Source organism: Puma concolor, chromosome B4 (genome assembly GCF_028749965.1).
Source record: "Puma concolor isolate L17-30 chromosome B4, mPumCon1.1.hap2, whole genome shotgun sequence".
Taxonomy (NCBI): Eukaryota; Metazoa; Chordata; class Mammalia; order Carnivora; family Felidae; genus Puma; species Puma concolor.
The window spans coordinates 38,863,494-38,889,170 of NC_141673.1; the positions used below are offsets into that span (position 1 = coordinate 38,863,494).

General features: G+C 35.9%; 1 protein-coding gene across 2 annotated transcripts in view; it reads right to left on the reverse strand.

Annotated features, from left to right (window-relative positions):
* Positions 1–25,677, reverse strand: part of PTPRQ (protein tyrosine phosphatase receptor type Q) — a 257,649-nt gene that overhangs the window by 226,237 nt on the left and 5,735 nt on the right. For both annotated transcript variants that reach the window (XM_086712736.1, XM_086712737.1), the window contains exons 6-16: positions 24,774–24,988; positions 21,785–21,974; positions 21,371–21,676; positions 19,219–19,494; positions 13,912–14,181; positions 7,799–8,059; positions 5,780–5,910; positions 5,470–5,599; positions 3,688–3,838; positions 3,124–3,230; positions 118–215 (exon numbers count right to left, since the gene is read on the reverse strand). In XM_086712736.1, the coding sequence (XP_086568862.1) occupies positions 118–215; positions 3,124–3,230; positions 3,688–3,838; positions 5,470–5,599; positions 5,780–5,910; positions 7,799–8,059; positions 13,912–14,181; positions 19,219–19,494; positions 21,371–21,676; positions 21,785–21,974; positions 24,774–24,988 (2,135 nt within the window). The remainder of the gene's footprint in view (positions 1–117; positions 216–3,123; positions 3,231–3,687; positions 3,839–5,469; positions 5,600–5,779; positions 5,911–7,798; positions 8,060–13,911; positions 14,182–19,218; positions 19,495–21,370; positions 21,677–21,784; positions 21,975–24,773; positions 24,989–25,677) is intronic.

Consider the following 25,677-nt stretch of genomic DNA (forward strand, 5'->3'; position numbering starts at 1 on the left):
TTGCATGAAAAATAGAATAGTTTTTAAAACCATTAATGTAAAAGAAAGAATAAAAACAGAGTGAAATAAAGACCCTACTAAACATCAAGGTTGTATGATAGCAGCACTGTTCTTTACCTGAAACTTTTCAAAGCCTCCTTGTGGAAGTTTCCAAGACAAATACATTGTGTTCTCTTCCTGCCCCAAAATCAGCAAATCAGATGGTGGGTCTGGATCTAGGGCAATGAAATAAGACACTGGAATGGTATCATTTTTTTTTAATTAAAAAAAATTTTAACTTTTTTTAAAGTTTATTTTTGAGAGGGGGTGGGGGAGGGAGGGGCAGAGAGAGAGGGAATACAAAATCTGAAGCAGGCTCCAAGCTCTGATCTGTCAGCACAGAGCCCAATGTGGGGCTTGAACCCACAAAACGTGAGATCCTGACCTGAGTCGAAGTTGGACACTTAACCAACTGAGCCACCCAGGAGTCCCTAATATTTTAAATACGATTTTAGAGTGAGAGAGGGAGCGTGCAAGCAGAGGAGAGGGGCAGGGGAGAGAGAGAGAATCTGAAGCATGCTCCACACTCAGGTGGAGCCCAAAGCAGGGCTTGATCCTACAACCCTGGGATCATGACCTGAGACAAAATTAAGAGTTGGATGCTCAACACCTAGGTGCCACCCCCCTTTTATTTTATTTGAGAGAGAGAGAGAGGAGAGGGGGTAGGTAGGGAGCAGAGGGAGACAGAGAATAAAATACTGAAATGATATCTTTAAAAAACAAAACAACAAAACCTTGACTGTCACACTATGGAAGAGTCCTAGGACACACAGAGAGAGACACTAAGCACTGGAATGATATCTTAAAACAAATGAATACACAAAATAACCTTGACTGTCACACTATGGAAGAGACTTGGATACAGAGGTTTTTCCAGTCTGTTTTAGTACTGTGTGATCTTGTGCAAGCAATCTATCCTGAATCTGTCTCCCCAACTCTGCAACGGAAGAGAAAAAAACAATTTTCTAGAAAGCCTCTTCCCACAATAAAATTATGTAAAATATGGATTTTAACATTTCTTTTTTCTCATAGCAAAATTCAGTATGAACTTAATTCAAATTGGGATTTTTAACTTACAATTTTATGCACTGCATAGAGTAGGAGATCTATCACCCCTGCCTTAAGTTCACAAACTCCTTTTCCCTTTAAACATTATAACTGAGAAGGTTCTTGAAGCTTATTCTTCAAATTGGTAACATGACTCTATTTCTAATTCCTATTAAATAATGTCACGTTACATTGCTTTTTTTAACTGAGAGAAATATTAATATTTTTTGGAATAATTTCATCTCTAAAATTCAAATTTTGCATGAGATTTTATTTGTCCCTACTTACATATTGATTTAAGTTTATTAGAATTCAACTCAATGGTACACTTAAATCTGAGTCACTGATTCACTATCCTTTTTTATTCTGTTTTTCTGTAATGCATATTCCCTTCTAACTGGAATTAATTTATTATGCTTCCAAATTCCCATAATATATTTTAGCTTTATTTTATACACTTATTACTATTCCATCTACTTCCAAATGGAGTTGAGGTGGCTGATAAAAAAGACAGGTACAGAAAGATAAAAAATTATTAATATACAGTAAAAGACAAAAGTCAAATAGTAAAGTCAGAGAGATGGGGAAAATTACTAAGTCACCAGCCTTGTCTTAGAAAACACAGCCAAAGCAACATCATGAAATATGAAGGTATTATTAAACCCAGAGTAGAAATGAAGATCTTGAGGTCCAAACAGAATCAGAATTTGTACAAAGTCACAGAGCCAAGAAATACAAGAGTCCTGCAGATGACATAGTGGCCTTTCTACTGAAGCACAGTAGTTACAAGGACAGGATTTCATCTCAAGGAAACACAGGTTCAAATCTCTGTCATCTTGTATAAGATATAATTTCTACTGAAATTCTCTTAGCCTCAGTTTCCTCATTTATAAAAAATACAAACATATGCATCACATTATGATTGACAGAATAAAAGTAGTCACTCAGAATTAAGGGATATAAAGCATACCTAACAAAGTGCCTGATAAACAACAAGCACTCAATTTGATGATGACAACAATGATGGTGATGGTGACCATGATAATGGCACAGCCCAAGTCAAAGCAGCAAGGAAACTTTCACTGATATAAAATTTTTAAATAAAGTTAAAAAAAAATTAAGCCATTTCTCATCTGTTTCTCATCTATTTCTGATGTTTCTTAGGATGGTCTTTATGAGAGGCAGCAATGTCATATCAGTTTTAGAGTTAGATACCTGGGTTAAATATCTCACCTTTAGTAATGAACACCTCTGAGCCTTAACCTACATTTGAGGTTACCTGGGTAGATTCAGTATGGTGACTTAAGCAAATAACATCATGTTGGTGTATCGTAAGTGCTCAAATGTTTTAGTGTATTTTCCAGGAATTTATTTGACTATCACTCATTTTCCAGTGCTTTCTCCTCCTCCATATCTCAGATTCTGAGGTTAAGCCTCCTCTCACACTGACAGAGCACTGGTACTTTATTAAATACAGGTGCCTGTGCCGGGGCCACACAAGTGAAAGGAATCTTTGGAACACTGCACATGCTCAAGGCAGGCATACATGCAAGTGATGCTAATAAGGTCAGAAGAGGCAAACTGAACCCCAAAATGCAATTAAAAACACAGTGCCATTTATTTTTTCATATTAAAAGTTTTGTTTGGTTTTTCATAAAATGTTAAATACTCAAAATATTAGAAAAATATTGAGTATTGCATGACAATAATATCTTGAGGTTTAGAGTACTTTGCACTTGCAGAGAGAGCTTTGTGTTTGGAATTTATCAACAAGATTTTGCACCCAGGCAGGAATAATTATTCTCATTTTATAAGTGAAAACTTAATAGTTTTGCCCAAGGTCACATAATTAATAAGTGATAGAGGCAGGAATACAACTCAGGCATTTTCCAAGTTAAGTGCCGTGTTCTCTTCTCTTCAAGCATGCCATAAACCACTTCCATTTTCATTCATTTTTAATTAGATATTGGCTTTAAACACAACCATTTCCATTATTTTTTGCCCATGAAAAGTCAATTAAATATAAAATAAACTTACAAGTGCTAACCATGAGGACAGTGGGATGGCTTCTTTTCAGTCCCTTGGTAGTTATAACACTAATTAAAAAGTCAGTCCCTGAAGAAAGGCTATTAAATGTGAATGCCCTGCACATTAAAAAAAAAAAATTCACGTATTAAAACATTTAGCTCAGAAACATTTGGAAAACTCCCATCTTCTCACTCTGTCTACAAAGAGAATTTTACATATAAGTCTTGTGGTGTTTTTATTGTCTATCACAGAAACAATCTGCTATGCTTCATAAGCATAAATAGTTAATTAGAAATCATAGCCTCTTACACAGAGAAATTCACTTAAGTCAAAAAGTGCGTATTATACATACAAGCTTGAGATATCCTGTATTAATTTATTATTATTTGCAAAACAGATTTGTCACTGTATCTCAGACATTTTCTAATCACATCGTAGCCAAAAAAGTTGTCTTACAAATTTTCTAATTTCTGTTTATATTAAGCCAGTAGTATAGCATTTGAAAAACATATATAAAATGTTAATCTCATGGTCCATGTAACTTGACACAATTTCTTTTCAGGATTTTCATACCTTTTTGTGGAAGGCAGGGTTTCCTCTTTCATTAAGATTCCGCTAGATATTGAAATAATGTATCCGTCCAGAAGACTTCTAGCTGTAGGCCAGCTAACAGTTATTGCATTGGAGTTTCTACTATGGTTCATAAATTCAACTGCACTTGGGGCTATATCATTAAAACATACACATAAAATAACATTTTCTACCGCACAAAGCACCTGGTCTAAAATAGCCCTGAAACACCCTCAAGATTTGTTTCACTTTCTGCAAACTCTGAGGGTAACCAAAACATTCCTTTTATTCTTCCTGATAGATGATAAGTTAAAAGTCAAAAAAAGAGAAAAAAAAAAACCAGCAAGAATAATTTTAAACTTTAAAGTGGAACCAATATATATTATTGTAGTACTATAATCAGTATTTCCCTCGCCTCAAAAATGTAGGGAAAGATTGTATCTTGGTCTTGCACAACTGAAAAGGAACAGAATATGCCACCCCAAAATATGCCTCTTTGGCATAAGGATGATTTTGAGTTGGTTATTCTTAAAAGAAACAGCAGACACACGAGAAACTCTGAAAATTGAGTTAAAAGTTATCCTTTGTAAGAGACTCTTAAATTTACAAGGAAAATCTCCATTCGTAAGGGTGTCTCCCTCCCTACACTAGGAGAAGTCTGACTAAATCTCTAGAAATTCTTGCCAATGGAGAAGGCAGACCTAAATCTGCATAACCACTTTACACTTGTTTACTAGGTTTTCCTAGTAGCCTCCACTAACTGGCTCCCTCGTACCCCCTCAACATTTTCTTTTGTTTTTAGCTGGAGATGGTATTTAAGGTGGTGGCTTAAGCCATTTCAGGGAGTTACTCAGATTCCCTGGGTCTCTCCCACGTATGCATGAAGTATATATATATATGTTTATTTCTCTCCTGTTAATCTGTCTTACACGGGTTAGCGGGGGGAAGGGGGGTCCTCAGTAAAGGACCTAGAAGGATGGAGAGAACATTATTTTTCCTCCCAACACCACCAATCTGCGAAGTATTTAATGATTTTTAGGACTCATTCCAATTAAATACCAAATACTGACAAAGTTAATCAGCAGAAATGTTATTTGCAATCTAAATGTGAAATACTCCCTTCTTTCCTAGGGAGAAAAGTTAAATGAAATAGTATATAATATGTATTTTTTTTTGTCTCTAAAATTCTTCCATGTAAAAGAAAAGAACAAAATTGTCAAGAATATTCTCTCCCGATTCCATTCTTTGTTTTTATAGTAAAAGAATACAAGCTATGGCCAGTTCCTAAATACACAAATCAATAAACCACTGTCAAGAATCATTAACATAGTTATTATAGAATAATTGAAAATTTTACTTCATTCAGATATGAAAATGTATACATTTTGCATACATCCTTCCCAATCATCCCTTATTTCATATGACAAGCATGGAATAAATCACCATCTGCCATTGGGAGTAAGTTGCTAACACTGGGGAAATGTCACTTCATTGTCTGCTTGACTGAACAATGAAGAAATTAAATCACAAATGGAAAATCTGGCCAGACCCCAGACAATTAGCTACTCTACTGCCTGGCAATACATTTACAAAAGAGGTTTTTCTGACCCATATAAGGGGAAACCGAAAAAGAGACAAGAGAGGACACTGCCTGCCCATAAAGAAAATCTGGGAATAACAAACTATTGACTAAATCTTCCCTAAAGGATGAAATAAATATTTGAACATTGATTCAATGTTGAATTGAACACTGAATAATACCTCAAGGGCTTACACAGGCTGTACCTGTCTGTATTTCTTTTACGTTAGGAGCACTGTCTTTAAAACCTTCTTTTTCAGTGCAAATTGAAAAAGTATACACTGTCGCAGGATCCAGGTTAGAGAATGTTGCTGCTTCTTGAACTACCTTCTGGACCTATCAATCCAAAAGAATAAATTAGCAACTGTTCATTTAAAAAATGTTCCACAATTCAACACAACCAAATAAGCATGGGGGTTATTTAGTTTCACTACTATCTAACATAAGAATGCAGTAATATTGGACTCAGCATGAAAGATTCAAGTTTAATGCTTCCGAGAGCCGCTTCTAACGTACCATGAAAGCAGCAGTACAGTTCATGCATGTGATTTCATAATGCTGAAAATTCCCATCAGCTCGATTCCAGAGAATTTCTATGGAAGAGTCTGTTACTTTGCCCTCATGGATATTTGATGGTGCTTCCAGACCTACCCAAAACACACAACACATTTAAATTCTTCTATGTTTTCTAACTGGGTTTTTCTTTTTAATTTATCCCTTTAAAGGAGGAAAAAAACACAAGGTGAGAAAAGAACAGTAAAGTTTATTAATCAACTATCTTTATATCCTAAATTAAAACAGTTGTTGGGGCGCCTGGGTGGCGCAGTTGGTTAAGCGTCCGACTTCAGCCAGGTCACGATCTCGCGGTCCGTGAGTTCGAGCCCCGCGTCAGGCTCTGGGCTGGTGGCTTGGAGCCTGGAGCCTGTTTCCGATTCTGTGTCTCCCTCTCTCTCTGCCCCTCCCCCGTTCATGCTCTGTCTCTCTCTGTCCCAAAAATAAATAAAAACGTTGAAAAAAAAATTAAAAAAAAAAAAATAAAACAGTTGTTTACACATAACACAACAGTTTATCAAATATAATAATCAGTTGCAATACTCAGAGTTATGGTAAACACCATAACAAGCAGCTAATTTTGATTTTGCAGCAAAAACTACAATAGCAGCAAATTCCCAGGAGCAAACGTACAATACTTAAAAGAAAAAAAAAGAGATTTAAGCTTTCTGAAACTATTATCATAAACTAAAAAGTCAACATAGAGAAAAATATGAAGTCCAGACGAAGGGGTAAAAGAATCCTCTTTGTATCGAATATTAGCTGAAGCTAAAACCGAATTTTATCTTATGAGCTTTAATTGTTATGTTTTCATGCTAAAGATCCCATTCAGCATAAAGAAAAAGAAATTATTTCAGAAAACCTAGAAAAATTGCAGCTTTATACTACTATGTTATATACTGATATATTTTGCCAATTATATCACAATATTGACATATGTAGAAGATCAAGTACTAATTACTTTTAAAAACAAGAACTGTCAAATAGAATGCTGCTCATAATGATTTATAATTTAAATAAGGAAGAGGCAGAGTTTAGAGATATAATAATACATAAAAATTGTAAGTAAAAACAAAGTATAAATATATATTGAGCTGATTATAAATATGTTAAGGTTCTATTACAACAATGTGATTAGTGGTACCAGTTTGGGAGTATTTTATGAAAAGGTGAGTTTAAACAGTAATAGAAATTTTACAGCTCACGAGGAAGAAGACACATGGTGGTATAATAATATATGTGAAGATTTATAGACAAGGAAGAGCAAAACATAAAGAACCTGGACATGTTTATAGTCAGAATTATAACATTTTCAGCACTACATATTATTTTTGTATGGCATTTATTACTCTGTGCCATTCATTTCTATATATACGAGGTCAATATCTTAGATAAATGTCATGTATCCCAAATGCTCAAAATGAATTATTTGTAGAATACATGAGTGACTTAAAGAAAAAACAAATCAAAATTGATATGAAATTCAAAATGTAAGTTCTGGTATGAACAAATATAATATGTACTAATTTTAAATATTCAAAGAAGGAAAACATACCCTAATTCTTTCCAGACAAAGGCAGCATGGGGAGAGCAAACACATGCTAAGATTATGTGCTTTGAGAGATACTATTAAGTGTCTCTAGACTCAAAAAATATAACCCAGTTCTCATCTGCCTAAAATTATTCACATTCCTCACTCTTGAAATAAGTCATTGAAAGTTATGATTAAGATTCAAGTATGTTTTCTTCTTAATGGATAGATTTAAAAAACTCATGACTTCTCAATTTTACATAAAGTTAGCTCTATCTGTATACTAGAACAATGAAAGATTAGGTTCAGTAGTAAGGTATTTGTAATTATTTTTAAAAGATCTTTGAAAACAACTGCATTAAAGTGAATGTAGCCTACTAATATAAAATGGGACACAAAGTCAAAATTAAAAAAAAAAAAAAAAAACCTTATGTAAGTCCCAAAATACTTACATGTTTTTACTGCAGGCACATAGTACATATTACTTAGTTTAGTACCACTGATGATGGAAACAAAGAAATTATATTCTGTGCCTGGCGTTAAATTGCCAACAGTTATTTTATTGTCATGTTTCAAAGGCCTGGTAACATTTGGTCCTCCTTCAATTACAATATGTATGCCATCAAACACTCCAGTATCAGGCATTTGAACAAATAAGATTACAGAGGTACTATGACTTTCATATGGGATGACAATTTGGACTGGTTTGGGCTCTGAAAGATAAAAAGAGAGATTTATAATTAGTGTTTTGTTTTGTTTTTTTAATTTCAAGTACATTTCTCTATTTTGTCTGCTATGTTCTAGAATATGTGAAAACACTAAATGCCTGTGCTAACTTATGTTTACTATGTCAGTCAATAAGGTGGACACTAAGACAGACTGTACATATTTTGGAAGTACTGATTAACTTTAATTTTTTGATTCTCAATAATAGTCTCAAAAACATAGGAATCTGAAATTTTCCAATTTGTTTTACCTTTTTATCTATTTATTAAGCAAAGGCTTTTGAAAACCTATATACTAGGAGGAGTGCTTAAATAAAGTAAATAAGGCCAGGTTCCTTCTTTCAAAGAGTTCCCAGTCTCAATAAAGAGATACACAAATCACCAACTAGAATCCCAAATGGATAGAGCTGAGTTGGTAAAGTGAACAAAAAGCTATTGAGAATAGGGGAAGAAAAGAATTCTAGGGGATATCACTGGGGAAGGCTTCCAGAGTCTATGGTTTTTTTATCTGAATCTTAAAGGATAGTACAAGTTTACCGGAAAGAGTATGTGGTAGAGAGAGATGATTAAGAAGGGAATTCCAGACAAAGAGGAAACCATGAGTGAGGCATAGAAACCAAAAAAGGGCATCATCATCATCATGTATTCAGCCAAGTTCTTTCACCTTTTTACTAGCAAGGCAAGTTACTAGTCACTAATCTTTGGCAACTAGTTGTTAGTCTTTGGCAAGTTGTGCCTTGGTTTCCCTTTCCCTAACATGGGAAAGAAAAGACTAGTATCTACTTTGCAAGGTCCTTGTGATGATTCCATGAGAGATTGTATTTCTACACAAAGGGTTTAGTTCCAGGCGCATGGCAGGTGCTCAGGTGTTTCAAGCCTGGAGTGTGTGTGAGGAACAGGGAATGGAAGACCAGGCATGGAAGGCCACCTCTGACACTGGACGCTGTCTGTGAGAGGCCTTGCATGCCATGCTGTGGAGGTCAGATTTTATCCTGTAGGCACAGGGATTTTGAGCAGACATTTCATTTCATTTTTAGGAACACAGACCGGGCAAGAGTTTAGAGGAAAGATATGCTTACATTTCACACTCTCATTGACCTCTACGTAAGAGCTTTCTTGTACTGTAATCTTCTACTGTGCCATTTAGAGCAGATTTGAAATTTTAGATGATTTCTATTCACATTATTTCTTCCTCAGGTCAATTTTAATATCAAATCTATTTGTAGATTATTGAAATACTACCCAGTTTAACCTTAGACCTGTCCTTTCCAGTAGATATCTTCTTCTAAGATATACATTCTGAAGTACATTTTTTCTTTCAGAGAATAATTAAACAGTCTTTCCTTTTCAGTTTTGTGACATCTGATTAGATGCAACTGAACTTGTTCTCAATCATTGATACTGTAATTGATAATATGATTCTGCCAATTTACCCAAAGCCAGTACTGTATAAATGGATTTTAACACATACCTATTATTAACATTCTACAATATAAAAACTGTACATTATTTCCATCAATTCATTCATTTGTAGTATATAACTTTCTTGCCTTTATCATTTTTCATAGTTATGAAGAAATGTTCAACATATCACCCATAACAAATACCATATGGTATACTACTGTGTTTCAAAGCACTTTAACCATGTTTTTCCTTTTCCAGTTATCTTTTCTTTTTCTGTCATCACTAATGTTTTTTATGGGTTTCCTCTTTAAATTCTTTATAGCTCTCTTCAGTTAAAAAGCTCTACACTAAGCATGGTTTTTCAGAGGCTACTATGACATCCCATGAGTATCATACCCATCTGGACGTGTGGACAATGACCTGAAAGCTTATGAATATACCTTGAGCAGAAATTAAACATCTGGAGATTGGAAACGAGTGGCCAGCACAGTCATGGAAACAGTGCACTCCCATGTTCCTGGGTGCTGAAGGTATTTTCTAAGCAGAGACAATGCTTTAAATAGGCATTGTCTAATTCAGTTTCCAAAAGCGTATGGAGTCTGTGACATTCTCTATAGTGGGTAAATATGGGGTTTTCCATCAGTTCCACTTGTTCAGGGAAATGAGACCAATGGCATCAATATATGCCACATTAAAACAGATGAACACAAAGGCTGGAAAGGTATAGAACAGGACAAAGTTCTTCTTTCTCTTCAAATATCTATCCTGAATCTCTGGAAACTCAAGTGAGAGAAGGTTTCACATAAAAAAAAAAAGAAATGAAATATTTATGAATAATGAGGAAAGACTGTGACCTTTATCCCTACCCATTTTGCTGAAAAAGCTTTTTCAAAAGAAGTGGTAGCATTGAGGGCTGTATGCGGTTTTTTCAATATAAGATAAACACAAGGCCAAAAATTCAAAGGCTTTTATTATAGGCAAGGGAGAATGCGGTCTCAGAGTTTCCCAGTGTATCTTGAAATTGATTCTTCTATACTGAGAGGAAAAAAAGGAAACTCAAACACCAGCTCTTCTTCCCTCAAGAAAACTTGAGTACAGTTAATTCTGCCAACAAAGAGAAACTGCAGAGATAACTGAAATGACTTTCCTGTGGTTGAAATACTAGGAATGGTGATCAGTCCTCAAAGTCACTAGTCCAATTCTATTGAGAAATAAAAATTATAACCTCAAACACTCTCACAGTGCTTGCTTGGTGTCTGAACCCTTAAATTATATTAATTTCACATGTAGATAAGATTATTACCATTCCCATTTTAGAGAGAGGGAAACTGATGGCCATTAAAGGTTGTGTGACTTCCTAATGGATGTAAGCTGATAATCATGGAGCTGGAATTCCAACCCAGGCAATCTAGTTCGATGGTCTGCACTCATAAGCACCACCTTCACCCAAAGGTCATATATTACAGTTCAAGTGTGGCACAATAATAACTGGAAATAATCTAAATTTGCTAGTTATTTTTAGGATAATTTAGAGAGATGGATAGATATGTTTCAAAGGGAAAAGGGATATCAATGAACATGTAAATTGTTTTTCTTCTACATGTCTACAAAATGTCATTAAAAGGTAAATGTCCTATTGTGCTTGACTGTCTCAATGTGTATGAAAAAGAAATAGGATGTGGTAAATAATAGTTATCAACAAACAATGCAGGGAAAGAATTTCTATGTATGCACATTGGGATAGGTTAATATTTGTTTCATCATCTGAGACAAGTAAAAATGATGAATGATAAATAATCTGATGATGCTAATAGTGCTTACCAAGGTTAATAAATGACTAGAAAAGCCTATGGAATTCTAAGAAATAGTGAAATGCTTGAAGGAACTAAAGATAATTCACCAGAAAGGAAGACTCTATATACACTAGGAACACCTAATGGCTATTTCCAAGCAACTGATGTCCTTTCATGGGAATTAGGGAGTAGTTTGCTCTGTGATGCTCTGGAAAACAGACATGGCCTTATAATAGAGGAAAATTACAGGGATTCATTACAAAATGATCAGAGGCACTATGCTAGCAATTGCCTATCAGGTGAGGCATTGGTAAGATGATCTCTGTCCTAACTTCAAATCCTCAAATTCTGTAATTTTTCCTGGGATGTATATATGTTAATCATGTTTCAGCATCCATGTAGAAGAGCAGTTTTGCAAAGAAGTGTTTGAATTAAACAGAGTCAAGAACTGTGCTTAGACATGGAGATATAAAGCTGAGTAAAAATTTTAAAAAGCTCATTATATCTAGAAATGGAGATAAAATTTTTATATTTGAGATGGAAGGGGGGTTGAAATATGCCAAGTTCCATGGAGTCAAAGAAAAATAGGATTTTAGAGCTGGAAGTTGATTTAAAAATGTATTCAATAATCTAAATTTTTAGAGAGAAAACTTAGCACCTAGATGATGTGGGGGTACTCTAACCTCATACTGCTAATAATTGGTTACAGTTTATTTCCTATCTATGCATTTTAATTTCCATACTTCCATTCTGCTGATAAAAATTTAGGGGTTGATGGGCATGAAATAATTTTTTTTAGCAATATCTCTTTTTCATGTGTTTTCTTTTAATTTTTTCCTATGATAATTATCTTCAGGTATGTTTCCTTAGAAATTTAAATATGAAAGTTATATACAAATTTAGTTTTAGTCTTTGGAGGACAAAATGGGAAGATTCTACATTGACTGAGTGTACATACATACTGCTCAAACATAATTTTTTGGACCAATTCATTTTTTCCATCAGGCTGCCTTATTATTAGCCAAGAAGGCCTGTGAGGTCCAATATTCATTCCTTCCTCACAGTTACCTCTATTTACTCAAATCAGTCAAGTCAAAACCCAAGGTGTCTCCCTTCCTTTATACTCCTCACATGCACTCCATCACCAGCTCAGACTTCCTACTTCCGTAATATAAAATATATCTATTACTTTATCTGCACTTTCCCTTTCTTGTCCACCATAATCTTTTGCCTAAATTCCACAAAACTCTTACCCAGTTGCCCTACTTCCATCCCTGCCACTTTAAAAATCATTCTTTGCACAGAGTCAGAGGGAAATTTTTGTAACATAGGTCACATCATCAACTTGCCTGCATAAAACTCTCAATGACTTCCCATTGCCCTCAAAACAAACTCAAAAGCACAGCCTAGGGGTGCCTGGATGGCTCACTGGGTTAAGCATCTGACTTCAGTTCAGGTCATGATCTCCCTGATGGTGAGTTTGAGCCCCATGGTGGGCTCTGTGCTGACAGCTGAGCCTGGAGCCTGATCCAATTCTATGTCTCCCTCTCTCTCCCAGCCCCGCCCCCACTCACCCTCATTCTCTCTCTCTCAAAAGTAAACATTAAAAAAATAAATTAAAAGAAAAAAAGGCATAGCCTACAAGTTCTATGTGATCTAACCCCTGCATACTTCTCCAATATCACTTCTTATTCCCCTTTTCCCTCTTCATTAGACACCATGTATCAGGCCTTTTTGTTCTCAGGTATACCAAGCTTTTTCCTGTTTTTTGGGCTTTGTGAGCCTTTATGCTAGGTGTTCATGCCTAAAGTACCCTTTCTCCATCTTATTACGCTCTGGCTCCTTCTCATCCATTAGGCCTCCATTCAAATACAGCTCCCATTACAGTCTATCTACGCTAGAACCATCCACCCCCCTTCAGTTACTCTCTATCACGTCACTCTGCTTTTTTTCCCTGCTAATGTTTATCACAATTTATAAATATCCATAAATATGATTTATTTATTTCCCATTTCTTTTCATTCTCCCTCCTTAACAGATTTTTCAATGATTACCTATTGAGTGAATTAATCGTATTTGAGAAAGAACATAGATTTCTGTCATTGGTTTGGTCCTAAACCTATAAATACTGTCAATATTTTATGTCAATGTTCTACAACAGCAGGCCTTTGTTGATTCAATAATAATTACAAACATTTATATAGCTACATGTTTATATAGCCTATAGCTATAGGCACTGTTCTAAGTCCTTCCCTTTATTAAATCAGCTAGTCTCAGGAAAACCCATAAAATACAGACTATTATTTTCTTCCTCTTTACAAATGTAGAGAGAAACTAAGGCATAAATAGGTTGAGTACATTGCCCAGGGTCACTCAAATAGTTCAACCCAGATAAACCGAGGTAGTGTGGCTTTAGGGTCAAGTTCTTAGTCATAGACAATGCTGCCTTTATTTAAGCATTAAGCATTTTCAGGAGAAAAGAAATACAAACTGCTCCAGGTCCTGAGGCTACCATCAGACAAACACGCCTACAATCTATTTACAAGGGTAAAACCTGCTACCAGAAGGATGTATAGGGGAATATTTTGCAATACTCCCAAATCAGCAAATATCTGTTATGAATGAAAAATATTTGATTCTCACTTAGAGTTTGTTGAATAGTTACCAGCTCACTCAAGTTCCCATTCATCATTGTTGCCATTCCAATGTCATATGTCATTCCAGGGGTTAAATTATCAATCTTGAATCTATTAGCATCTTTTACAAAAAGCTTCCTGACTTCTCTTGCATCTGATATGGGTTTGATTTGAATGTAGACCTCATGGCCATCTTGTGGGAGTTCCCAGTGAAGAATTATACTGTCCTCTCCCACATCTTCAGGTTTAGCATGAACTTTCTGAGGAGGATTAATACCTTAGAGAAACAGATAAATAGATACACTTATCTTAGTTTATTGTTAACATTACTCTTGCTGTTGTAAAAATGTCTTAACCCAATATTAGTTAATGGTTAAAGTAAATTTAGCAAATCCCTATATCACTGTCTTGAAACTCAATTTTAGAGAAAAATGTGTCTTGTTATTAGTATGCAAGATTTGTCAATAAGATTAAGCACATTATACATCAAGGGAAACTAAAAAGTATCTAGCAAATTCTTCAGATTTTAAGGGTGCCATCAGAGTAATGTTCCCATTGCCAAAATTATTCATTTTTTCATCAAATGCACATAGGCACCCATCTCAGCATGTAGAGTACATCAACAAAAAACAAAGGTCACTGCCTTATGGAGTTCATATTCTAATGGGCGGAAAATAGACAGTAAACAATCATATACCAAAGTGTATATTATATAGTACATTAGATATGATAGTGCTAAGGTAAAAAAGAAAAAGCAAGCTAAGGTTAGCGAGAACAGGAGTGTAGTGGCTGTAGGGAGGAAGTTGTGGTATTAAATAGGGAATCCAGGGCAGGTGTCTTTGAAAAGATAAGATTTTGGGGTGCCTGGGTGGCTCAGTCAGTTAAGTGTCCAACTTCAGCTCAGGTCATGATCTCACTGCTAGTGAGTTCAAGCCCCACAGTGGGTTCTGTACTGACAGCTCAGAGCCTGGAGCCTGCTTCAGATTCTGTGTCTCCCTCTCTCTCTGCCCCTCCCCCATTTGTGCGCGCGCTCTCTCTCTCTCTCTCTCTCTCTCAAAAATAAACATTAAAAAATTAAAAAAGAAAAGATGAGATTTTCAGCACAGCAGGTGAAGGAGGTTAACAAAGTTAGCCATGCCATGTCTGAAAGAAGAGTTTTCCAAGGGGCACCTGGGTGGCTCAGTTGGTTAAGCCTCCAACTTCAGCTTAGGTCATGATCTCACGGTTTGTGAGTTCAAGCCCTGCATCGGGCTCTATGCTGACAGCTCAGAGCCTGAAGCCTGCTTTGGATTCTGTGTCCCCCCACTCTCTGCCCCTCCCCTGCCTGCACTCTGTCTCTCTCTCTCAAAAATAAATAAATAGTAAAACAAATTTTTTTATAAAAAATAAAAAAAGAGTTTTCCAGGAAGGAAAAAAAAAGCAAAAACAAAAACAAAAAAACAGAAGGCTTCATAGGCTTTCACTTTGAACAAAGCAGGTAGCAACTACAGTGATATACAGAAGCATGATCTCTCCTAAATTTTAAAGAATCACTTGGGCTATTATGTTAATAATAGAGAGGGTCAATGGTAGAAACAGAGGAGCAAGCCAGTACTCTTGGCAGAGAGGGTGGCCAGGATGACCACAGGCCTAAGGGAAGCCGTGGCAAGTATTGGAATTCTAGATTTATTGCAAAGATAGAAACAACTGGTTATCCTGACAGATTGGGTGTAGGCTGTAAGAAAAACAGAAGAGTCAGTGATACCTTCAAGGTTTTTGACCTAAACAACTGGATGAAAGAAATGGCCATGAATTGACCTGAGAGGACTATAGGCAGATTTGGATGGAAACATCTGTAATTCCATTCCATTCCATTTTGGACATGTTGAATTTAAGATGTCTATCAGAGATCCAAATGAGATATATTACTGAATAAACATATTTAGGTCTGAAGTTCAGAAGAAAGGCCTGGGGCTAAAGATATAAACTTGGGAGTCATTAACATATAGATGCTTTTAGCTTGGCACTGGTATTTATCACAAAAATGGCTAGAATTTTATATTACTCCTCTAATTTCTGAAAGGTATGGCACTCATTTGGAAATAGAAAGGACAGTATCAGGTTGTGCCTGCCATTCTTGTAGAATATCACCAGATATTCTATCATAATAACTGACAAAAATACTTTGGCTTCCTCCTTACACAATTTATTTGTCAAGCCTTGTGATTTTTAATACAATTCTCTAGAAATAGTAATTCCCTCCTTTCAGTCTTGTTTGTTCTGCATTATATTCTTCCCTAAATTTTAATAGTTCATCAACACAAAGGTCAATCATGTCCAAGAATAATTATGTAATTTTAAACCGTTCGGTAGTTCAAATAATATTTAAGGAATTCTCTATGATTTCCATAATTACTTTGTTCCCAGAAGCTATAATTTGATTTTTTATTTGAGCTTCATTTCTTTATCAACACAATAAAACACCACATTGTAAGTATCAGAGAATGCTATAATAATCCAATTAGAAAAACTTCCCCCTAGAATCCAGGGTGAAACAACTTCAGAACTTTGTTCTTGTATAATTACAAAACTTAAAATACTTCCTTCAGTGGAGGACTGAGATGAAATCTACTGGATTTCATTACATAAGCAGAGATTGAGGAAATGATGAGATTTGGTGAATCTGCGATTCCCCTGTAATTACTGACAGAATTTTCTTGCATCCATGTGCATTTTTATGGGAGAGGGTCTGTTAATTTTTCCATGTCCTCAAAAGTCTCCATGACCCCCCCCAAAAGCTGAATTTTACTGAATAAAATATACTCCTTCATACGTATGAAGGTTCTTCATGTTCCGTGCCTAGCTTACATTTTTTAGACTCTCTCCACATGCCCCCTGTACTCCAGCCTTGCCAAACAATGTATAATTTGCTCATGTTCTAATGCCATTCCTTTCTAAAAGCCTTATCTGGCTTTCCCAGGTATGGCTAGATAGATTCCTCTCCTTTAGTCCTCTCTGCCTGTGCACTTGCTATCTGCCCTGCTTGCAGCATCCTCTTGACGACCCCCACCCCCTTCCCCGCTAACTCCTACTCTTCCTCACAACACAGCACATGACTCCACCAGAAGAACTTCTGGGTTAATTGATCCATCTCTATGCTCCCATAGTACCCGGAGCATAACCCCTGTAGTAGCAACTATAATACAGCATCAGCACTGTTTCTCAATTTATTTGTCTTATTCTATTAGCATGTAAGCCGTTTGAAGGCAGAGGTCAGGTTTTACTCCTCTTTGCATCTCTAGTACCTGTTGTGGTTCCTGATTCTAAAAATTAATTTGAGTGAATAATGAATGAAAAAAGAATATTGCCTCAACCTTAGGAGAGTAAAAGAGCACTGGAATACCAATACCTACATTTGCACTGCTGTGTCACGTCAGCTTACAGTTAATATGCACAGCAAATAACCCCAAAATTAAAAGTGCAGACACATGTACCTTTCTCTTGTTCCTCTATTAAATAGGTACATGCCATGGGAGATTTTAATTTAGGTTCGAAATTAATGATCTGTGAGAAATCCTCCTAGTCTCCCTGTCAGTTAAATTTGGAAGCACTTTGGGGTGCCTGTGGGGCTCAGTTGGTTAAGCCTCCAACTTCTGCTCAGGTCATGATCTCACAGTTCATGGGTTAGAGACGTGTGTGGGGCTCCGTGCTGACAGCTCAGAGCCTGAAGCCTGCTTCATATTCTGTGTCTCCTCTCCCACTCCCACTCTGTCTATCTCTCTCTTTCAAAAATAAATGAATATTTAAAAAATGGAAGCATTTTTGAGTGCCTGGGTGGCTCAGTCAGTTGAGCATCTGACTCTTTGATTTTGGCTCAGCTCATGATCCCAGGGTCATGGGGGCGAGCCCTGCATAGGGCTCCATGCTGAGTGTGGAGCCCAGTTAAGTTTCTCTAGGTCTCTCTCCCTCTCCCCTCCCTCCCACTTTCAGGCACTTCTCCCTCCAAAAATCAACTAAAAATAAATGTTTTTGTCCTCCCTTAAAAAAATGGAAGCATTTTACAGAGAAGAGATCTATCATTACATTACCAGAGGGGGATTGGGGCTGGAGAGTGGGCAAAAGGGGTGAAGAGAGTCATTTGTAACATGATGAATGGTAACTAGAACTTTGAGGGTGGTTACTTTGTACTGTATACAGATGTTGAATTATAATGCTTTACACCTGAAACTTACATGATAAAAAAAAAGAAAAAAGAAAAAGAAAAAGAAAGCATCTCTGTAAGTGTAAAAGATTCAACCAAGCATTTATCCATTGAAGGGTGCTTTGTCTGAGCTCAGCGAAGAAAAAACATCAGCTATCTACCATCCGCTTGGAAAAATGCTTTTGCTTAGGATTTATAACATTGAATACATGTATTTAAGTATTTGCATTTAGTAAGCATTAAATAGTATCTTTTGTTTTTATTTTCAAAGTATCCCTAGTATTCCCAGTGAGCATGAGAAGGCTAATTAACTATGGCTATGCATGTTTTGCATTCCTGCTACCTCAGCTCTAGTGTACATTTTAGCTGCTGTGATTTTATTGGGAATTTCAGACAAAGAACTTTGCATATAGGCGTGTTAAATACACACGCACAAACAAAACAATTACACCCACAGGGATATTCTCCAAAACCTACTTAGTTATGGATTGTTTCATACAATAGTATTTATCTTAAAAAAAGTTGACTTATACTTAAGGGGGTAAACATATTGCTTAATTAAAAGATAGATTACGTTAATGATCATGTTCTAGACAAGAATTCAAAACTGCCATGTGGAGGTGAATTATTAGAAATACATTGGCCAAAAGTCCTGGGATGAGACTGCCCCCTAGAGGTCAATTCATCACACTGTGTGAGAAAAGAAGAATCAAGTAAAACTACATTTGCAGACCTATTTGTCGGATATAGTGTTATTAAAGAGAACTGGATGAACTAATCTTCATGTTTCATGATAATTTCTTTTCCAGACAAGGCTATTATAATAAATATGTCTTCTGGGAACTCTGGTAGGAACAATGCAGATGCTTAAAGAGTTCATATAAATCTAAATGAACTTAGTATTTAGAATCTATGCTTAATTTTGATTCAACACTCAAATGTTTAACTGTGAGTATTCATACCAATGAAGGATCAGTATAATTTCAGCAAATATGAATTTCAAAATATGAAGTGTATATATATATATACATATATATGTGTATATATATATATACACACATATATGTGTGTGTGTATATATATATATATATATATATATATAGTTTTTTTAAGGCAAAATTAGTCAGTGCTTACCTGTCACAGCTGAAATAGGTCTCTCAGAGCAGCTTAGAGTTCCTCTTTCTGCTACACTGAATAGATATATCAGATACTGATGGAAAGGTTTGAGATCTCCAATTCTCATTGATGTGTTGAGTTTTTCAACAAACACCTCTTCGGATTTATTGTTTTCAACATCCAAAATCGTCACAAGATAATGGTGAAAAGATACAAGATCTGGGGGATTCCAGTGTAAAAATATTTCTGTTGGAGTCACATGAATAACTGTGACATTTTGAGCTGATAATGGGCCTAGGAGATTTTAAAAAATCAGAAAAAAATACATCATATTAGTGATATGGTTTGTCAGAGTAATCTCTCACCTCTCACTACTTCCCTACTACTCTAGTCTAGAGAGAAAAGGAAAACTGGATTTGAGTCCTGGCTTTTCCAATGCAAGTCTCTACTCCCTGAGTAAATTATTTACTGTCTCAGAGCCTCCATTTTCTTGACTGTAAATGGGAATTATAGTAGTAGCTGTCTTGTAAAATTATTATGAAGATTAAATAAGGAATGTAGAGCAGTTGGCAAAGTGTTTAACACATGCAATTGGTTCAACCATTATTTTTATTACAAACACTACCAAAATGGCATTTCTAGCATTCCATGATCACATCTTACGTGTCTTTTAACTATTCTGTCTTGTCAAACTAAACAGCAGGGACTTCATTCTATGTGTTCCTCATTCCCATCATCACTAGAACTCAGACATTCATCCTCTTACAGAAATATTTCCCCACTCCAAACCATTTCACCCAGTGCCAGGCAACAGTTTTCCTAATTAATCCTTCCAGATTAATTTTCTTTAAAAAGCACCTTGTGCATATCAGCTTCAAACTCGTATGCACCCCATCTTCCCAACATGCACGCACATGCGAGCATGCGTGTGCATGCGCGCACACACGTACACACATTCTTCTTGATTCTTACTTTAGAAATAATAGCTGAAGACTTTAAATGAGACCATCTGGGTTCCTGTATGGTTTAACAAAGCATGTTCCTCTGGTCAGTTTACTTAACCTTTCTGAAGCTCAGTTTTCTCATTTCTACATAGCTACTCCAGGGTTGAGGTATGACCTTTGAGAGATTATGCACTAAAAGTTTTTTGTAAAAGGTACAGCAAGTCTTAGAAACTATAGTCTTAACAGATTTCCAATGCTTTTTAAAAAAATATTTAATGTTTATTTATTTTTGAGAGAGAGAGAGAGAGAGAACATGAGCAGGGGAGAGGCAGAGAGGGAGGGAGACACGGAATCCGAAGCAGGCTCCAGGCTCTCAGCTGTCTGCACAGAGCCTGACACAGGGCTCAAACTCACAGACCGCAAGACCATGACCTGAGCTGAAGTCAGACACTTAACCAACTAAGCCACCCAGGCGCCGCACCCCCCCCCTTTTTTTAAATTAAAATTTTTTTTTTTTTTTCTTTTTGGATCTCCAATGCTTCTGAGGTCAAGTCCAATCATCTGAGACTAACACTACCGTGCCTCCCAAATCTGGTACCACTTACGACACAAACTGATTTACCCTGATGCCTGAGAAAATCTCCAATCACACTACATACACTATTCTTTTCCCACAAACTCATATCTCCACACTTTTGCTCACAATGTGCTTTTCTTCCTTCAAGTTTGAATCTAAGTCTCTTATTTCCTTGTGCCTTCCTGTTACCCATCTTCTGCATTCTAGAAAGCATTTCTTAAATGTCCCACTGACTAGGAATTAGGCCATTATATTTTGCAACAGTTTGCTACCATTTGCTTGCTTTTACTTTTACACCTTACAAATTCTCTTCATTGTAAGCCTCCCCAAATTCAGAATGCATACCTGTTTATCTCCTGCTCTTAGCACGTATCAAAATGTAAGTTCCACAAAAATGTATTAATTATCCACTGTGGGCTGGGCACCAGTCTAATTGGTGCTATAAGACAAATAGTTATGGTTCCTGCCCTTATGGGTTTATAGTTGAATAGAAAAACCAAAGATATAAATACATCATTGTAATTTAAAATGGCTAAAGATATAGGTATGCCCAGAATGTTATGAGAAAATACCAGACCTTCAGGAAATATCTGCTAATTATAATATTCAATATTTGAAAAATCATACTTTCAGATGTTTTGTGACTTACGTGTTTCAACAACAAATATTGAAGTTAACATAGTTTTTGCCTCCCATTCATTTATTGCAAAGAGTAAAAATCTGTAAACATGGCCAGGACACAATTGGGTAATTGTTTTTTCTGTAGCATTTGGGGATATGCTGTCAAAATGTTGTTCTTCTGTATAATCTAAATAATATTTAATAATAATTTTATATCCCAGTTTTAGCCACTTATCCAAATTATTCCAACCATTCGAATTATGCCAACCAAATACAACTTCAGTTGTTCCGATATCCTTTATATAGATTGAAAGGTTTTCCTGCAGAGAAAGTGCTGAAAAAAAATAGAGAGGAGCATTACTTGTAACTAGAAATCATAATTCTATCTTTAAAATAATAAAAGGGAGATACATGATATGAGAATATCAATAAAAATAATTACACTCGTATTTGCAAATATATGGCAGTGGAACATAACAGAAAAATCTTGTAAAGAAATAGTTTGATCCAGTTGCATTTTGCTGTAAAATGTAGCAATCTGTTTCATTCTTGGGTAGCAGTGGAAAAGAAAAGATTTCATTTTTCTTAAGGCCAAAAGATGATCCATCTATCCATGTGAGATGACCTTCTTTCTGAAATAAGATATACAAATTAATAAGCCAATTTGAACGAAAAGTGTCATATCTTCAAATACTTCTCCTTTGTGAGTTATTCTGAGCTAGAGACAGAGTTCACTTTTATTCATTCATTAGCCATATGTCTTCAGGCAAACTGCTGAATTTCATATTACACCTTTATTTTCTCATCCAAAAAAAGTGGGTATCATAATATTACTTGCATCTTAAGTTATCCGAGGATTAAAGAGGCAGTGCATGTGAAGGGACAGACCATTATTCATTAGCTGTTAGTTACTTTATTTCAAGTCATCACATAAGTCACATGTGTCAGTGGAGGTTGCCGACACCTTTCTGCTAAGGGATGTCACTGGTGACCATCACTGGCCTCAATTCTCACATATAAGAGATGTTAATACGTTCCAATTCCACCTAACAGAATGGAGGAATACTGTTTCCTTAAAAAATTTATTTTTCAATAAAAAAATTTATTTCAATGCTTTATTGAATATATAGCACAGCAGTTTTGAAAACAGTCAGAGGCTCAGAGGCAGTATGCTTCAGAGGTTAGGGCACAGTGTTGGTCAGACTGACACAGATTCAAAGCCTGGCATGGGCATTTGTCAGCAATGTGACCAGGATTCTTCTGAACTCCATTTTCCTTACCTATAAAGGAGAATGATAGTGCCTACCTCATAAAGTTGTTGTGAGAACAAAATAAGAATTACCAATATAAACTTTCTAGATTGGAATTTAGAACTATTAGCCTTTATATTCCTGCGAAATGCCAGCCTCTAACTGGAAGCTGGGAACGCAATGATGAACAAGACACAGTCTTTATCCTCCACGTCCAGTAACAAATTCACACTTATTCAGCATGAGTGGATGGGGAGATTAATTTCTCTACCTGTCACAGGCTTATAACCCTGCAGGTGACTTTGATGGTTAACCTCAAGAGACCAGCTTGATGCAGAGGTTAGAATATAATGGTTAAGAGCAGACTCTGATGCATTCCACGTGGGCAAGTTAACCTCCCTGGGCACCAATTTCCTCACATGTCATACAAGAAAAGCACATAGCATGGTACTTAGCACTTTGGAGACATTATATGACTCAGCTATTAGTATAAAGGAAGTTCTTCTTAATAGTTACCTTGATGTTTCATTTACCTCCTAAATTATTTTTAAGTATCGTAAAAGCAGTGACTGTCTTAGACCCCTTCGAATACACAGTGACCATAACGGTGCCTTGGGAATCTTCACTTTGGTATCATGACCATATGACCTGGACCTTATAACAGAAACCAGTAACCAGAACTACAAGAAGAGTACATTCTAATTTAACAGTTTATAACAATCATGCTAACAGCAGGAAACAACTATATGTACACTAACTGGTCTGCTTGAAAAGAGACTGGCATGCTGGGAGGCAGGCTTGTAAGATGTCGGAGATGAACTGCAGTTTGAGGAATTTCTATTAGAGCTTCATCCACTGCCCATGAAAAGATAAAGGAGGCTCAAAAAGAGGAAGATGAAAATGTAATTAAAGACTGTCAATAGCTTTCCCCAAGCTTATGCCAAGTTTCACAGAAAAATTGGTATCAAACTGATAGGATTTGCCTTGGGTCACTACATGCCAGGCTATCCCATGGAGAACGGATTTATTTTTGAATGGCAGGAAATTTTTAAAAAATGGATCATCAAGAAGAAAATACAGACTAGACAGAACTGTGCTAGGTCTTGGGTTTTCCCACACAAAGCTGACCAAAATGAAATTTCATGAGATATTCCATAGTGATAAGAACGTTTGAGAAAGTGTCACACCTTCCTTATCTCACCAGTATTGAGTAAAATCTTCAGATCTTTCCACATCTCTTTTAGTAAAATTAAATTTCATAAACCTGCATGATGTAAGTAAAAGAAAATGAACAAATCTTCCATATTTGCAGGTTCACATTACTGTATTGTTCATGGAGGTGATAAACAGAGGAAGTGGAGCAGGTTGGTGAGGATATGACATGACGGTCTGGGCATTGTTAAAGTGTCTGTGGAAAATTCCAGAAGCAATAATCAGAAGAAAATTAAATAAATGTCTGGAGCTCATAAGAGACAAGTGGGCTGGGTAAATATTTAAGAACAATTGGGCTAGGTGGTAAATAACTGAAGAAATGGATGAAATCACCAACATTTAAGACAGGTCTAGGGAAGACCGAAATTAAAGCAACCCTACATAAAGAAATAGATGCCTACAAAAGAGATTGAAGGGGGTGGGAAGAGACAAATAGGCAGAGAACATTAGATTTTTATGGTGATGAAAATATTCTGCATAATACCATAATTACTGTCTATTATTATACATTTATCCAAACCCATAGGATGTATAGCACCAAGAGCGAACCCTAATGTCAACTATAAACTTTGGGTGATTATGATGAGCCAGTGCAGGTTCCTCAGTTGTAATAACTGTACCACTCTGGTAGGGGATGCTGATGATGGGGGAGGCTATGTATATGTGGAGACAGGCGGTATGTGGGAAATCTCTGCACGTTCCCCTCAATTTTGTTATGAACCTAAATTGCTCTAAAGAGAGGCAAAGGTGGGGGAGGATAGGCAGGGAGGGAGAGACAGAAAGATTGACACAGAGAAACAAAAAGAAAACAGGGTCTGGCTTACAAGAAGTACTCAGTATTTATTGAATGGGGAAGGAAGGAAGGAAGGAAGGAAGGAAGGAAGGAAGGAAGGAAGGAAGGGACAGTGGGAGGGAGAGACTGGGGGGGGTAAGTTTTATCATTTTATGCATTTCTTTACATATACTTACCTTCAAATCATTAAGACCAGTCCATATTATTATTTGATTCTTCGACCTGAGGAGTGAAAATATAAAGTTTTTTTCCTCTTCATTTTTTATATCCACAAGGTGTGCAGAACTTAAGGATAACTTACAATGTTGCTCAGCTATATCCCACGGCATACTCTCTTTGCTAATTTTATAACAGCTATTTTTTAATGCTACCCATCCTCGTGAACATGAACCTACCAAAAGAAAAATGTTTTGTGAAAGATGAATTCAGGAATATAACATTTCATAATTACATTTCTTAACATCTATGGTAGTTAATCATGAAAACCTCATAGTATTAATGGTGCACTTTTCCCTATATTTTTCCCAAATGAGCAAAAGTGCTAAAGTTGCTATTAGTCAAGTAGTAAATGAATTACTACCAATTAAAATAGTTTTTAAATAGTTGTAAGAATTAATTATGCAAAATTATTGTCAAATTATAACTTAATTAAAATTAAAACCACAGATTTTTTTTTAGTCACTTTAGGTTGCCCTTCCTTTCCCTTCCTCTTATGAAGACTTTTTAAGTTTATTTCAGGTTTATTTTTATTTTCAATAACTAGACATAATACTGGCTAAGAACTGTTCTCTCTGCCACTGCTACTTGGCTTCAAATGGGTTCACCTTTCAAAAAACACTTAAGTCTTTTTCTCTAAGATTGCACACCATAGAAACACAGGAAAATATCAACCTGCTGAGAGTATATATTATACTTTAACTCTTGTTGGTATTTTATCAATGTTGAAATTAGGAAGATGTGTAAAGGATGTTTTGAAGAAACTGTTGTCTTGTTTTTTTTTTATAGAAGGAGGATGGGAAGAGGCGATGCTTAATTACCTTACTATCTTTTCCTTACTACTCACATGTTTCTCTACTTCGC